Here is a 15,643-nt window from a genome sequence, read left to right as displayed (position 1 = left end):
GGATCCCAGTTCATTGTCTAGCCACACTTTTTTGTCCAAGATATTATGTACTGATGGGCCTGTCCCTCCAATTGCATATAGTCATTATGCATCACTTGTTTCCCGCCCCCCAGGCCCCATTTGGACTGTTAAACTGAATTCTTGATGGATTATGAATCTTATGAGGTTCTCCAGTGTTCTGGGACTTTATGCAATCAACATAATTTGTAGTTGCAGTCTTTGCAAGCAGACACATTGGTAGGACCTCATCATCTATGGGGAATCCTTCTTTCGTTTGCACTGGATATCTGCCATGGCACTGGGAAACAATTTTTGGTGAGCATGTGACTTCCTGTTATATGCTTCACTTGGTATTCATGATCAGGGTAGAGGCAAACAAAAATTAATTATCAAGGAATACTGCATGATGTTAATGTATTCATAATTATACATTATTGAAGGAGAGCCTTTATTAGGGAGCATATTGCTCAACTGAATCAATTTTTTTAGAGTCAACAAACAAGACCCTAGATAACTAGGTAGCTACTAGCTAACTAGAGCTTACCCCCAACTCTTTGAATTTTATTTTCATACAGAAACAATAACACTTGATGTAGCCAAATTAAAACCTCTTTGTCTTTCATATCAGGGGAAATTTTTTTTGCCAATTTTCACCTCATTCAAATTGTTTGGTCCAATTATATTAACCAAAATCAAACATCCAATATATGTGAAAGATAAAGACCAACTCCCCTCTCCCCACCTAGTTGAAGATAGTGCAGTTTATCTCAAGTTCACTACAGAAATGTAAAAGCACAGCTCCTTTTCCTCCTTGTATTAACGTTAAAAAAAAAAAAGAACACAAATCAATTTCCAATGAATTGGTGACAAGAAGCAGGTGGAATCTTGAAATTCTTGTAAAAGCTACTGAACGATCTTTTCAATTTCTTTTGGGAGGGTCACCAGGATAGAAACAGTAACCCTAACCCCAGAATTTATGCTTCATGGGTATGTAGTTTCTGTAAATTGTTGGGTATTGTTCATCATGCCTTCTGTCTTTTCTTCTGTGTTGAGTGCTGGGAACACAAATAGAAGCAAGATAATCTTTATCCTCAAGAAGATTTCATTCTAATGGGGGAGGATAACAAAGTGGAGTTGAAAAGCAAGGCTCTTGAAAGGCCACCTATGTTCAGGTTAGGCAGCTGTTGAGAAGTCTGGAAAGTAGAGTAGTGAGTGACCTAGAGCATGGCCAGGGCCCCTCCTGAAATCTTGGGCTGGGTAGTCATTCATTAATCAGAAGAACAGAACTTCAGGGCAGAAATTTTACCAGAGTCTTGAATTCTCTACATTTGGGGGTTAGTTTTGTGACTCTAAAAGTGTGATCTGTTGTAAAATATTGTTTGTGAAAGCCTGCATACTCCCTTCTCATGTCTTCATCAAGAATGTCCTCAGTGCGTTCTTGTAAGGTTATGCAGAAATTGCAAAGTAGGTATATGAATCAGTGGTTATTAATATTTTCTTGGTCTAATTTTTTAAAAAAGTAATAATAAGGTCTGCAATTTTTTCCCATGTGTTTTATTATCCTTTCCTTTTTCATATGTCTTGAGAATCAAGCCTTCATCACCATCGAAATTATTCCCTCCAGCATGGAAACCCCTTATATATACTTCAGAAATGGTGATAATTGGGGCAGCTAGGTAGCACAGTGGATAGAGCACTGGCCCTGGAGTCGGGAGGACCTGAGTTCAAAACCGGCTGCAGACACTTAACACTTACTAGCTGTGTGACCCTAGGCAAGTCACTTAACCCCAATTGCCTCACCAAAAAAAAGAGAGAGAGAGAAATGGTGATAGTCTATGTCAATATCTATTCTTTTATCCATTTCCCATTTTGGGCATCACCAATTTTTTTACATAGGGTCAGGTTGGAGTTGACACAATTTTGTACCATATTTTCCATTTCTTTTTCTAATTTGGTATTTCTTTCTATTTTAGGTTCTAACAATAGGCTAACAGCATATATGTGTGTGTGTGTGTATATATATATATATATATACATATATATGTGTGTGTGTATGTATATTTTTACATATTATTTAAATGGCTCCCATATTAATAACTAATTTCTTTCATGGTATTGTTAGTACTCATCATGTCCAGTGCCTTATGATTTTCTTCTTGAAGAAAGTATGCATAATATGTTGTTATGAGGTTTTTGTATTATAGCCTACAAGCCTTTGGTCTCTCTCATTTGCCATATTCACCCATGGCCATTTTTGCATTGAAGTCCCTGAGTGTTGAGGTACATATTGATTTAATTGGAAAGGTCTTAGTGAGTCATCTATGGAATTTCTATACCTCTTCATTTTCTATGACAGGTATTGTCACTGAAGCTTTAATCATTTTCAAGGTAGTCTTTCTGTATATTCTCATCATAATCATTACAAGATAAAATGACTGTGTCCCATGAAATGTTTCTTGTTACCCTTAGATACACAATAATATCAACTCCACAAATTCTTTTATTTGCCTCTCCAGGAAAAGCCTGTGAATTATTCTAACTGGCAAGTTCCTTTTATTTTATGGCTTCATAGTGAAAATATCAAGAGAGATATGATTTAATTCCTCCAAAAATGTGTTTTCTTGTTGATCACTGGACAAGGGCCTCACATTTAGAATACTAACAGTTAATATTCTTTCTTTTTGTTTTTTGTGGGGCAATGAGGGTTAAGTGACTTGCCCAGGGTCACACAGCTAGTAAGTGTCAAGTGTCTGAGGCCGGATTTGAACTCAGGTCCTCCTGAATCCAGGGCCAGTGCTTTATGCATTGCGCCACCTAGCTGCCCCATCTAGCAGTTAATATTCATAAATTTTCTCAAAATTGTGCAATTCTCAGTGTTCCTTGCCCTCTTTCTGCCACTCTGACAATACCACTAAAGAGGTAGAAGGGAGTGACACAGACTAGAGAGTCATTCTGTATTTTTATCTTTTTTCCCTATTAATTATTGTGGTCAAGGAATTCATCAGCATGTGGCCAGCCAGTAATCTATTGCTGGGAGCACACATGGGAGTCTTCCAACATGGGAAAACCTGGCAGAGCCTCTAGTTCTCAAAAACCCTGGGTCATAATACCATGATGAGGCATCTAGTAGAACTTTGTGGAGTTTCAAAGATCTTCCATTTCTCTTGAAGGAAAGTATAGCTATCACCTTCTACATAGCTTTCTAGAGCTCAGGGTTGCTTCTATAATACAATGAAGCACCTGAGGAAGGCTTTAATGAATAAAATAAAGCCTAATAATTATTAAATCTACTAATAAGAATGAATCTTTGCAAGCTATACTTTCAAAAAATGGAATGTGTCAGCACCATCTAGTGGAAGTGTAGTTGTAGTGAATTCATGATGTCCAGTTGAGACCGAGGGTTATTATCAGATTTGTTCAGCTCTGATATAGAATATTAGAAGGAAGCTTGGGAATTTTCTAGTCCAACCTTCTAATTTTATGTATGCGGAAACAGAGACCTAGGTGGGTTTTTAAAAAGCCTTGACCAAGGTGCAATGGGTAGCATTGGACTTAGGGTCAGGAAGACCTGAGTTCAAATCCAGTCTTGGCCACTAGCTGTATGACCCTGGGCAAGTCACTTAATACCCTCCCCCCAGTCGTAGTTTCCTCATCTGCAAAATGAGTATAATAATAGCACGTCATAGAGTTGTGGTGAGGGTCACATGAGATATTTTTTAAATTCTATGAAGACCTTAAAGTATTATAGAAATGGTAGTTATGAAGATTTTTGTTATGATGTCTCATTTAATAAAAATAGAGGCTCGTTAGAACTCATGTCTTAGAAGAGTTTCTCTAAAGGAAACAGGGATCCAGTTAAGTCATTAATCACTTCTAAAGAACACAGAAATTGAGCATTCATAGAATCATGGATGGCACCTGAGAGACCAGAGGTCTTGAGAACTGGAAGAGATTATATACTAAAAAGCTAATGTTAAGGCTAAAATTCTAGCTAGTCTGTCTAAAATATCTAATGAGTGGTCGCCAATAAATTATAAGCTTTAGCAAGAGTTAGGCTTTTAAGCATTTATTAAGGAGAATAAGAATTTGGTAAAGAGACAGAGAAAGGCCTACATTCATCTATCTATTAAAGGGAGAGCACATTTCTAGCTCCGCTCTTCGCCAGAGTCCACAGGAAAGAGAAGAGAGTCAGAGCGCCAGGCTCCCCCTTCTTCCTCCCACAAGCAAACATCACTTCCTGACGCCAAAGAAAAGACGCATGGTCTTGCCCTCAAAGACCTTCACCTCATGGGCGGAGCTCTTCTACAGTGAGTCTCCAGCAGGTGGCATCTTTCCAATCGTTACACTAAGAACCCCTAGGTTAAGGGATTCAAACCCAGGTATTTTGATTACAAAGGCAGTGCTTTCCCCACTATACTATACCTCCTTCTTATCTAATCCAACCCAATTTTATTTTACAGATGAAGTGAGAACCAGTATGGTATATATGGACTTGGAGTCCAAAGACCTGTGTCCAAGTCCTAGCTGTTTGACCTTGGACAAGTCATTTATGTTCTCTGAGTTTTGGGTTGTTCTTTTATAGAAGGAAGGGATGGAACTAGATAAGAAGGCTTTGTTGAGAGGAATAATGTTCAGTCTCATGCCTTTGTTTCATTACTATGTCATACAGTTGGCTCATATTAAGCTCGTAGTCCACTAAACCCCCCAGATAATTTTCATGTAAACTAATGTCTAGACAGCCCACCTTTATTCTGTATTTGTGCAGTTGATTTTTTGGAACCCCAGTCTGTGTCTTTACATTTATACTTCTGTGGCTCTATGATTTTGTGGAGGTGAGTATATTCTATTCATTCTTATAAAGTACAGCCTGGCCGTGCCTTTTTATCCCATGTAGTTTCTCATTCCTTTCCTTCCATATAGCCTTCATAAATGATTTACTCAATCTATGACAAGCTGTCTTCTGGGTCCTCATATTTTGTAAATGTCAGTAATGCACTTCACTTGTCCATTTGTTATTATTTCTCACTCTTGCTGTGGGACTGACTGGCCCACTTCCTTTTTTGGTTGCATGAGTCATGGGTAATACGTTCTGTGCCATTTCTTGTGTAAGCCATTTTCGGCAACATGTTACTTATACTTGCTGCTTGTACGATGCCTACTGGGTCACTTGCAGCTGTGATATTTTTTGATTTTTGATATCACAGTGTTCCATGAATTATAGCCATGTATAGCATGAGAAGGAGAATATTATTGTCATAAAGATGTTTTTTGGCATTAGGGAGGTTTCTGCAATCACTGAAAGCATTGTTCAATTTCCCAAATGTAACAATAACTGGTCTCTTCTCTCTTTCACTCCTGGGTCCAATTCACTGTCTCTCTGCAATACCTGTGTGCAAACACACACACACACACACGTATGCCATCATCTGGTCAACAGGCATTCTTTATCCATTTGGTTTTTCTTGTGTGGATTACTAGACCAGTCCCTTGATTAGTCATGCATCTCATTGATGTGGCCCTTTAATGCTCTGGGACTTGATACAATCAGCATATTGTTATCTGCAAAACAAACAAACAAACAAACAAATCTGGAGAACCTCACAATCTATATGGATCTCTTTTCCATTTGGATTCTTATTATTGTAGAGCATGTCCTACATGTTGAACACCTTGGGAAGACATGTTATTCACTGTTTTATGCTACATTTAATTCAAATAGAGGATCACTGAACAAAGTTCTCTGTGACTGCATCAGGAATCTTATATGATGCTAAGGTATGGGCAACACTTTGATGGAGGAGAGCTTTTAAGGCTGTATTTTATACTACCTAATCTACCTAATCAAATAGGTTTTTTTTAATCAATAAACATAGTGTGATTTTATACTCTCAATTAATTGTGTGACACTGCAGATGTGGTCTGCTATAAAGTTTAGTCTGTTAGAGCCTGGTTGTTCCCTTCACATCTTCATCAAAGCTACTCGTATGTGCATGAGCCAAACTACTCTCAAAGATTTTTTAGAGGTGAGAAAGTCGATAAATGAATGGGTCAGTAATTGCTGATGTCTTCTTGTGATTTCTTTCTTTTTTGCAGAGGAGGATTGTAAAACTGTGTTTCAAAAATATGTCATTCTGGGATCTTCCTCTCTTTGAGATCTTGAAAATTAATCCCTGAGAGGTGTTAATAATCTTGTGTTGCTTCAAGCAAGGGTGTAGTATCCATGTGGCTACTTAGGTCCAGCAGCTTTTCCCAACTTCTTTGAGTGCTATTTCTTCTTCCTCTTATAGTACTTCCTCTTATAGATACTGAGGTGTTAGCCTAACTGGAGCAGTTAGACCATTGTGATCACTTGAAAAACCTCTGGTTTTCTGGACCTAGCCTTTCTTTGAGACAGGTTGGCTCAGCCTTAGTCTTTATTGTATGAAGGGCCCAGATTTGCTCCCCACCCCACCCTACCCCTAGATGATATAGTCACAAGATGTAATCACAGATGCTGAGGTTTTAAGGTGTTAAAACCCTATTATCCCTTTATGAAGTATAAGCAGCCCTTTGAATTGGAAGGGAGCAATGTCACCTCCTTGCATAGCTTTAAATAGCTAAGCCCTGGAGCTAGAAGTTTGAGAGCTCTGAGGCTGATGAGAGAGCCAGCAGTGGGAAAGAATCCAGCTCTTTACCTCTGCAGGGAAAGGAGAAGGGGGTTTTCTCCCAGAGGAAGACTATCTAGCAGTTGCAGGATCAGTTCAAGAGTGTTTGAGACCCAGATAAGGAAGCAGTGACACCCCCTTCGGACAGACATGGATACAAAGAGGTGGTAGCGCTTGAGGCTGTAAGGCCCTCCAAGGAGTATCGCCCCCTGGAGGCAGGGAAGAGGATAGGTTATGGACTAAAGAGAGAACTAACACTGGCCATGAAGAAGTGAGCTGCAAGGAGGAGAGAATGAAGAGAGAGAGAGGGGGGGGGGTCTCTGAGGCTCTGCAATTCTGGAGTGGTGAATTGCTTTGACAACAAGGGTTTCCTACATGTGTCCCTCGCATTGTACTCTATGCCCATGCTTCCCGCAAATTCTTTGGGTATTCTTAATGGGAGAGTGCACCCTGTCTTTAAAGTAAATGTCTTTTAAGAGCAAATCGTGTCTTCTGGCCTCCCTCCTGTCCCACCAAGGGGACATCCCTCTAGATATCTTGAATGAAGCTGAATGCCTTCCCTTGTGCTGACTAAAAGCCTCTTATTTTTAACATCATTGTCCAGTCTACCTTGTCAATGGAGGCCTCGAAGTCCCTAAAGCAGCTGTTAACTCTTTTTTTTTTTTTTGCGGGGCAATTGAGGGTTAAGTGAGTTGCCCAGGGTCACACAGCTAGTAAGTGTCTGAGGCAGGATTTGAACTCAGGTCCTCCTGAATCCAGGACCGGTGCTTTATCCACTGTGCCACCTAGCTGCCCCCCAGCTGTGAACTCCTGACTGGCACTCTTGTCCCTGGTGACCAGAGATTAATGTAGAAACACTGGCAGATGTTTTGTTTCACTTCTATTTGTTCTTTCCATTTTCATCAATATTGTGAGCCAGGATGATGGTGGAACTGGGGAGACCACAAATTAACACCTCTACACATTCCCATACCACCCGTCAGGAATGGTGTGAGCAGGGGAGCGGTGGTGCAGAGGAGGGGCACTTGAGACCCAACTCTGGGCTCTTCGGGCAAGAAGAACACAAAAGTAGTTTTTAGGACTTTGTCGGGGGGGGGGGGTGTGTGTGCTCCTGACACCTCGCCAAACCTCCTTCCCAGCAGCTTTTAGGTGTTTCTATCTTCTGGAATTTTTAACCACTTTGGGAACTGATTTTATGGGTGGTGGTGGTGATGGTATTTGAATTTTCATTATTTGTTTGAACCCTTGGGCTCTGAGTAACCCCATCGAATCAGATGTGGAATAACAGATTGGACCATTGATAAATACTCTTGTGTGTGTGTGTGTGTGTGTGTGTGTGTGTGTGTGTGTGTGTGTGTGTGTGTAGGGGATTTGGGGGGGATGGGCAGACCGAGTAATCTAGCTTAGATGAGCCTCAGGTCAAGTTTTCTATAGGCTCATGCTCTACTTTGAGACTTTTTGAGGTTTTCTGAGATAATTGCTTGTAATCTTCCATCATCCTCCTGTATGATGTTTTGAAAGTGAGCTTGTACTCTGAACTGAGGTTGCCCTTGGTTACCAGGCCTCCCTGCTGAGAAAGGAGATCTTGTTTACTGGCCAAGGCTGTTTCTGGGCTTTTTGGGCTTCCCTGCAGCAGTAATCATTTTATTCTGATTATTGCCATTTCTTAGAGATGTTTAACCTCTGAGACCCATTTCCTGTTTTTGCAAATCACCAGCTTACTTAAATAGGTCCCTGTGGAGCTGCTGTGGTTGTATGCCATCTTTCTTCTTTCTCCTACTTTGTTTATCATTTTAATCTTTGCTCATGATCTGAGTAGACAGATAACTGATAGCTGACTCTGAAATGACTTCAGCTCTCTTCTTGAAGAAAGTATTCTTTTTATTTAACATGAGGATTTTGAACCATCTCCAAGCCTTTGACTTCTTTCGTTTCCTAATCTGAAGCATATTTGTCAGTATTGTATTGAAGGGGCAGAGTATGAAGGTAAGTGTTAGGAGGTTTTCATTAGCTTCTTTATAGAATTTTAATTCTTGTTCAATATTGGCAACAGGTGTTGGTATATGAGCTCTGATTATCTTCATGGGAATCTTTTTGGTTTTGCCCACAATGAACACTGTAATTTGTTGTTGCCTTTGGGTGCCAAATGAAACCAGCTCCTCTATTCACCTTTCTGAGTCCACCTTGTGAGCTATCCTTCTATGTGACTACAATTTGCACATGGTACTCCATCTCCTGACTTTGTCCTTTTACTGACTGTCCCACATGCCTGAAATGTCTTACCCTCTCACCTCCATCTTCTGGCTTCCTTCAAGACTCAGTGGGAATCCCACCTTCTGCAAGAAGTCTTTCCTACCCCCAGTGCTAGTTCATTTCCTCCGAAATGACCTTTCACTTGCTATATGTGTGTGTATGTGTGTGTGTGTGTGTGTATATATATATATATATATATATATATATATATATATATATATATATATATATATATATATATATATATATACACACATACATATATACATATAAGATGTGTGTATATATCATATATGTACACAGTTGTTTGCATGTTATTTGCTCCATTAGAATATGATCTCTATTCAGGTATTTTCACTGGTTGTCCCCCATACCTGGAATGCTTTCTCTTCCTCTGCTCCACCTGCCAAATAGAAGATTTTATATTTGATCCTGGAGGTGACAGGGAGCCACTGGAGTATGAGTAAAGCAGTGACATGATCTTTAGGAAGATCAATTTGACAGCTGAATGGAAGATGGACTGGAGTGGAGAGAGACTTTAGGTAGCCAGATGTACTGGAAAAGTCTAGGTGTGAGCTGATGAGGGCCCGCACCAGGGTGATAGCAGTTTCAGAAGAGAGAAAGGGGCATATTCAAGAAATGTTGCAAAGGTAGGATTGATAGGATGTATGAGTAGAGAAAGGAGGGGTTGGATACAAGAGATGTCATAAAGTTACATACAGCAAAATTTTATCAACTGGTTGGATATATTGGGAAGGGAGAGTGAGGAATCAGGGATGATGCCAAGGTTACAAACCTGGGAGCGTGGTGGTGCCTTAGCAACATCCAAAAAGTTTGGTAGAGGGAATGGTTTGTGGGAAAAGATCATGAGTTCAATTTTTGACTTGTCGAGTTTAAGATGTTTCTGGGATATCTAGCTTGAAATGTCCAATAAGCATTTAGCGATGGGAGATGACAGCTTAGCACCTAGTTGGTGAAAAATTTTTTAATTAAAATTGAAAATTACTGGATGGGCTGGGGTGTTCATGGGGAACACCACCCCAGGATATTCCATATCTCCCTACCCCCACCCCAGGTGTACTTACTTTGTGTAAGTTTCTCAGCCTTGGTCTGGGGTAATTGACCTAGTTAGAAAAATTCCCTTTTCTGACTTTGAATGTACTCCTTTTCCTTTTTGGATCCTTGGGCTTGTGGCATGTTTAGAAACTTGACAGAAGGCACAAACAAAAACAATGCAACCAAAATTAGAAGGAAAGCAGAAAACTAGGAAACAATTTTTATAGCCAGTGTTTCTGATAAAGGCCTCATTTCTCAAATATACAGAGAACTGAATCAAATTTATAAGAATACAAGTCATTCCCCAATTGAGGAATGGTCAAAGGATTTAAACAAGCAGTTTTCAGATGAATAAATTAAATTTATCTATCAGTCATATGAAAAATGTACAAATCACTATTTATTAGAGAAATGCAAATTAAAACAATTCTAAGTTACTACCTCATACCTATCAGAGTAGCTAATATGACAAAAAAGGAGAGTGAAAAATATTGGAGAAGATATGGGAAAATTGGAACACTAATGCATTGTTTTTTTTGTTGTTGTTTTGTTTTGTTTTGTTTTGTTTTTTTGCGGGGCAATGGGGGTTAAGTGACTTGCCCAGGGTCACACAGCTAGTAAGTGTCAAGTGTCTGAGGCCGGATTTGAACTCAGGTACTCCTGACTCCAGGGTTGGTGCTTTATCCACTGCGCCACCTAGCCGCCCCCAACACTAATGCATTGTTGAAGTTGTGAACGGATCTAACCATTCTGGAGAGCAATTTGTAAATATGCCCAAAGGGCTATATAATTTTGTATACCTTTTGAGCCACCAATAGCACTACTAGGTCTGTATCCCAAAGGACCTACATGTACAAAAATATATATAGCTGCTCTTTTTGTGGTGGCAAAGAATTGGAAATTGAGAGGATGCCCATAAAGTGGGAAATGGCTGAACAAGTTGTGGTACATGAATGTAATGGGATACTATTATGCTATAAGAAATGATGACCAGGCAGATTTCAGAAAAACCTGGAAAGACTTAAGTAGACTGATGCTGAGTGAAGTAAGCAGAACCAGGAGAACACTGTACATGGTAACAGATAGACTTAGCTCTTCTCAGCAATGTAGTGATACAAAATAATTCCATAGGACTCATGTTGGAAAATGTTCTCTATATTCAGAAAAAGAACTGTGGAATTTGAATGCAGATTGAACCATGCTATTTTCACTTTGGGAGGTTTTTTTCCTTGTTTTTTTCCCTTTTGTTCTGATTCTTCTTTAACAACATGACTAATGGGGAAATATGTTTAACACAATTGTACATATATTACCTATATCAGATTGCTTGCTGTCTTGAGGAAGGGAGGGAGAAAAATTCAAAACTCAGAATTTTACTAAAATGAATGTTGAAAACTATTTTAACATGTAATTGGGGAAAAATAAATTACTATTAAGAAGAAATAAAAAAAGACTTGGCAGAAAGGTCCCTTTGTATGTATGGAGTTTACTACCACAACACTAGCCTTGGGCTCTTTCTAGGTGGCCTAACTAAACTTGGAAGTTTGATAATTTGGGGTCATCTAGTAGCAGTTGAGAATACCTCGCAGTCTAAAATTATGATATGCCACTTCAGAGAAACCAAGGGAACAAGAAACCAACCATTGATATTCCTTTTTCGAGGGTTTTGAATTCTGAATCACCTCATTAGAATCACTGGGGGCTGTTGATCCCAGAGATAGTGCAGTATGTACTATGACTTTGTAGTTAAAATAGGACCCTGGGGGGGGCAGGGTCCTACGTGTTCCCCCTCCCTTTGTAACACAGAGTTTCTATATAATCTTGGGGAAATCATTTCATCAGGGAGCCTCTTGTTTATTCAATTGCAAAATGTAATTCATAGTGCCTCACGGGAGTTTTGTGAAGCTTAATTAATAAGTGTTGCTAATGAAGTTTGATATTCTCTGATTAAAGCATCTGTTTATTTTTATTATTGTGTATTTCTATTTCTTAGTCTGTCAAAATATGTACATTAAGTAGTCTCTTGTAAATGTGAATTTTAAAAAATAACAATAATACTGATTGATTAGAATGTACTAAAAGGAAAAGAAATCCTAGCATAATAGTCTTAATTGAGTTAATATCTTCAAAGGGAATTGTGATTTACATCAATTAGAAAGGGGTTGCTTTTGTACTATTGACGTTCATATGCTAATTAATGACTAATCTCAGTTATTGTGTGAAATTTTCAAAAATTTACTGTACAGTAGTGTTAGCCTATGCCTTTGAGGCTGTGCAAGAACATATAGAATTTGGAATAATAGAATGTTTCTTTTTAATTTGTAGCCAAAGCTATGAGATTGGAAAGCTGGATAAGAACAGTTCTATTGGACAAGAAATGCAGGTAAAGAATGTGCTAAGGAATTCATAATTTGATTAAATACTGCAGTTATATAACAGTTATAAAATTATAGTAGTTGCCTCTAAGTTACTGTAAAGGGTTTAGGGGTGACAACATTGTTTAATAACAAAACTTTGATAAATTATTTTTTATGACAGAATGCATCTTTACAGTCACCCAGGTGGGTGAAAGATACAGAGAATATACACCTCACTGTGCCTATTGCCTTTGAAAGAATTAATCTCCTCTTAGGAGTTTCACAACACACATTTGTTCTCTACAGATCCTCATTGTGGCATCCACTGGCTTCTAGTTTGCTCTTTTTCTCATCTCAAGGAAGTTCAGTACCTGGCTTGATTCATCCGCTCCTCTCCCATCTCTGTGCTCAGACTTTATGATTCCATAACTGGTGTCGCTAGCCCTTCAAATGTTCATTCAGCTCCACTAGACCTTTGCCTTTTCTTTCTTTCAAGAAAGAAAATAATCATCTTAAAACAATTAGACTCTTAAACTCTGAGGTTAATTTCTCTGATCGTAATCACCCAACTTTCCATCTCTCCCTTTGCCTTACTCTTCCTAATTGTTTTTTTCATTCTTACTGTAACCTTGACCTTCCTTCATCTCCCAGTCATCTCCCTTCATAGCCCTTGCTCTGGCCTCACTTTCTTCTGTTCCGATTCTTGCCCCTAAAGTTAACTACTTCAATTCTACCTTGCTTTTCACCTATGAATATCTTGTATCCTTGTCCTGACTCCCCTAATGCTTTGTCATCATCATTCAAAACTGGTATGCCCATGAATGTTGAAAACACCTATTCTTGAATATTGAAATTCCCCCTTTCTGAACATAATATCCTTCTGCCTCATTTCCTTAGCGCCTTGTCCTACTGTCCTTTACATTCTCAAGCTCCAACCAAGGATCATCCCCATAATCCACAGGCTTTTAAATGTTGTTGGAAGACATTATGCAACCCTGCCATCTGAGTTCACCACAAATGCATGCTGTCTAATCTCTGGTTGGCCTTTTCTGTGGCACAAAAGTCTTTTTCTTTCCTGATTGATATTCATTCATTCATTCATTCATTCATTCATTCTCTCTCTCTCTCTCTCTCTCTCTCTCTCTCTCTCTCTCTCTCTCTCAATGGGGCAATGAGGGTTAAGTGACTTGCCCAGGGTCACACAGCTAGTAAGAATCCAGGGCCGGTGCTTTATCCACTGCGCCACCTAGCTGCCCCCTTTCCTGACTGATTCTCTATCATGTTCTCTGCAGTGATTGTTCCAAACCTTTGCCACTCTCCTTAAATCTTCCCCTCTACCACCTCCATTCTTCTTTTTTTTTTTTTAGTGAGGAAATTGGGGTTAAGTGACTTGCCCAGGGTCACACAGCTAGTAAGTGTTAAGTGTCTGAGGCCGGATTTGAACTCAGGTACTCCTGACTCCAGGGCTGGTGCTTTATCCACTGCACCACCTAGCCGCCCCTACCACTTCCATTCTTTAAGCAGATAGTTTCACTACTGGGGCCATCCTGACAATGTAGAACTCAACCTGGATTTGGTATCTGAGGACCTGGGTTCAAATCTCAGCTCCGATACAAGCTATATGACCTACCTAGTCCATCACCTTTTCTGAGCCTCAGGCCCTATCTGTAAATGAAGGAGTTGGAAGAAATGGCTTCTCGGGTCTAACAATCCCATCAATCTACTTCACTGAGAAAATCAAGGGCATCTGTTGTACAGTTCCTTTCTTCTACTCAGCACTTTAGTCCCTTTCTCCATGATCATTTGGCCCCTCTTTCTTTTTGCCAGTCCCAGAGGATAAATTGACCTTTCTCTTTGTAAATGTTAACCCTTCTACTTTTTTTTCTTTTTCTTTTTTTGGCGGGGCAGTGAGGATCAAGTAACTTGCCCAGGGTCACACAGCTAGTAAGTGTCAAGTGTCTGAGGCCGGACTTGAACTCAGGTCCTCCTGAATCCAGGGCCGGTTCTTTATCCACTGCAGCACCACCTAGCTGCCCTCCCTTCTACTTTTTAAAATTCAATTTTTATATTATTTTCAGCTTCAAATTCTCTCCTCCTCCCTTAGCCATTGACATGGCAAGAGTAACAGAGCCCATTAAAAATTATAGCTAACATTTATATAATGCTTACCAAGTGCCAAGCACAGTGCTAAGTACTTTTACCATTCTTATTTCATTTGATCCTCACCACAACCCTGGGAGGTAGGTGCTTTTATGATCCCCATTTTAGTTTAGTTGAGGAAAAAGAAGTAGTCAGAGATTAAGTTACTTGTCCAGGGTCACACAGCCAGTAAGTGTCTGAGGCTGGATTTGAATTCAGGTTGTCGTGATTTCTAGGCCTAGCATTCTAGCCACTGTGGCACCTAACTGCCTATATGTATAGTCATACAAAACATTCCTGTGCTAGCTCCGTAAATTAAAAATTAAATAAAATAGAGCAAAAGAAAAGAATAAAGGAAAATATGCTTTAGTCTTCCTTCTGAGTCCATCAGCTCTCTGCAGATGTTTCATTTTGAGTCTTTTGGAATTATGGTTGGTCATTGTATTGATAAAAGTTCCTAAGTCTTTAGAAACTTTAGGTCTGCTTGTCTTTACAATATTGTCATTATTGTATATATTGTCCTACTTATTTTGCTCACTTCTCTCTGTATCAGTTCATACAAGTCTTTCCAGGTTTCTCTGATATTGTCCCTTTCATCATTTCTTACAGCATAATAGTATACCATCACAATCATATACCATAATTTGTTCACCCATTCCCCAGTTGATGGGCATCTCCTTAGTTTCTAATTCTTTGCCACCACAAACAAAGCTGCTATAAATATCTTTGTACATAGGGTCCTTTTCCTCTTTCTTTGATTGCTTTGGGATTATAGATCTAGCAGTAGTAATGCTAGGTCAAAGGGTGTATGCAATTTAATAGCTCATTGAGCATAGTTCCAAATTGCTTTCCAGAATGGTTAGACCAGCTCACAGCTCTACCAATAGTGCAGTACTGTACCTGTTTTCCCACAGCCCCTTCAGCATTTGTAATTTTCTTTTTTTTGTCAATTTAGCCGATTTAATGGGTATAAGGTTGTACCTTAGAGTTGATTTAATTTTCATTTCTCTAATGAATGATTTAGAGCATTTTTTTCATATGGATATTGGTAGCTTTGATTTCTTCCTCTGAAAACAGCCTATTCACATCCTTTGACCATTTATCAATTGGGGAATGGCTTTTATTCTTATAAATTTCAATCGGTTCTCTATATAGCTTAGAAATGAGACCTTTATCATAGAAACTTGCTGCAAG

At 39.2% G+C, this 15,643-nt stretch overlaps 1 protein-coding gene across 1 annotated transcript in view; it reads left to right on the top strand.

Annotated features, from left to right (window-relative positions):
- The window catches only part of TEX11 (testis expressed 11), a 192,957-nt gene that overhangs the window by 49,609 nt on the left and 127,705 nt on the right, over positions 1 to 15,643 (top strand). Inside the window, exon 5 of the mRNA XM_043974391.1 lies at positions 12,279 to 12,336. Within this exon, the coding sequence (XP_043830326.1) occupies positions 12,279 to 12,336 (58 nt within the window). The remainder of the gene's footprint in view (positions 1 to 12,278; positions 12,337 to 15,643) is intronic.

The sequence above is a fragment of the Dromiciops gliroides genome, chromosome X (assembly GCF_019393635.1).
Source record: "Dromiciops gliroides isolate mDroGli1 chromosome X, mDroGli1.pri, whole genome shotgun sequence".
NCBI classification, from domain to species: Eukaryota; Metazoa; Chordata; class Mammalia; order Microbiotheria; family Microbiotheriidae; genus Dromiciops; species Dromiciops gliroides.
Note: the sequence above shows the minus strand (reverse complement) of the source record. Positions and strands in the feature narration are given on the sequence as shown.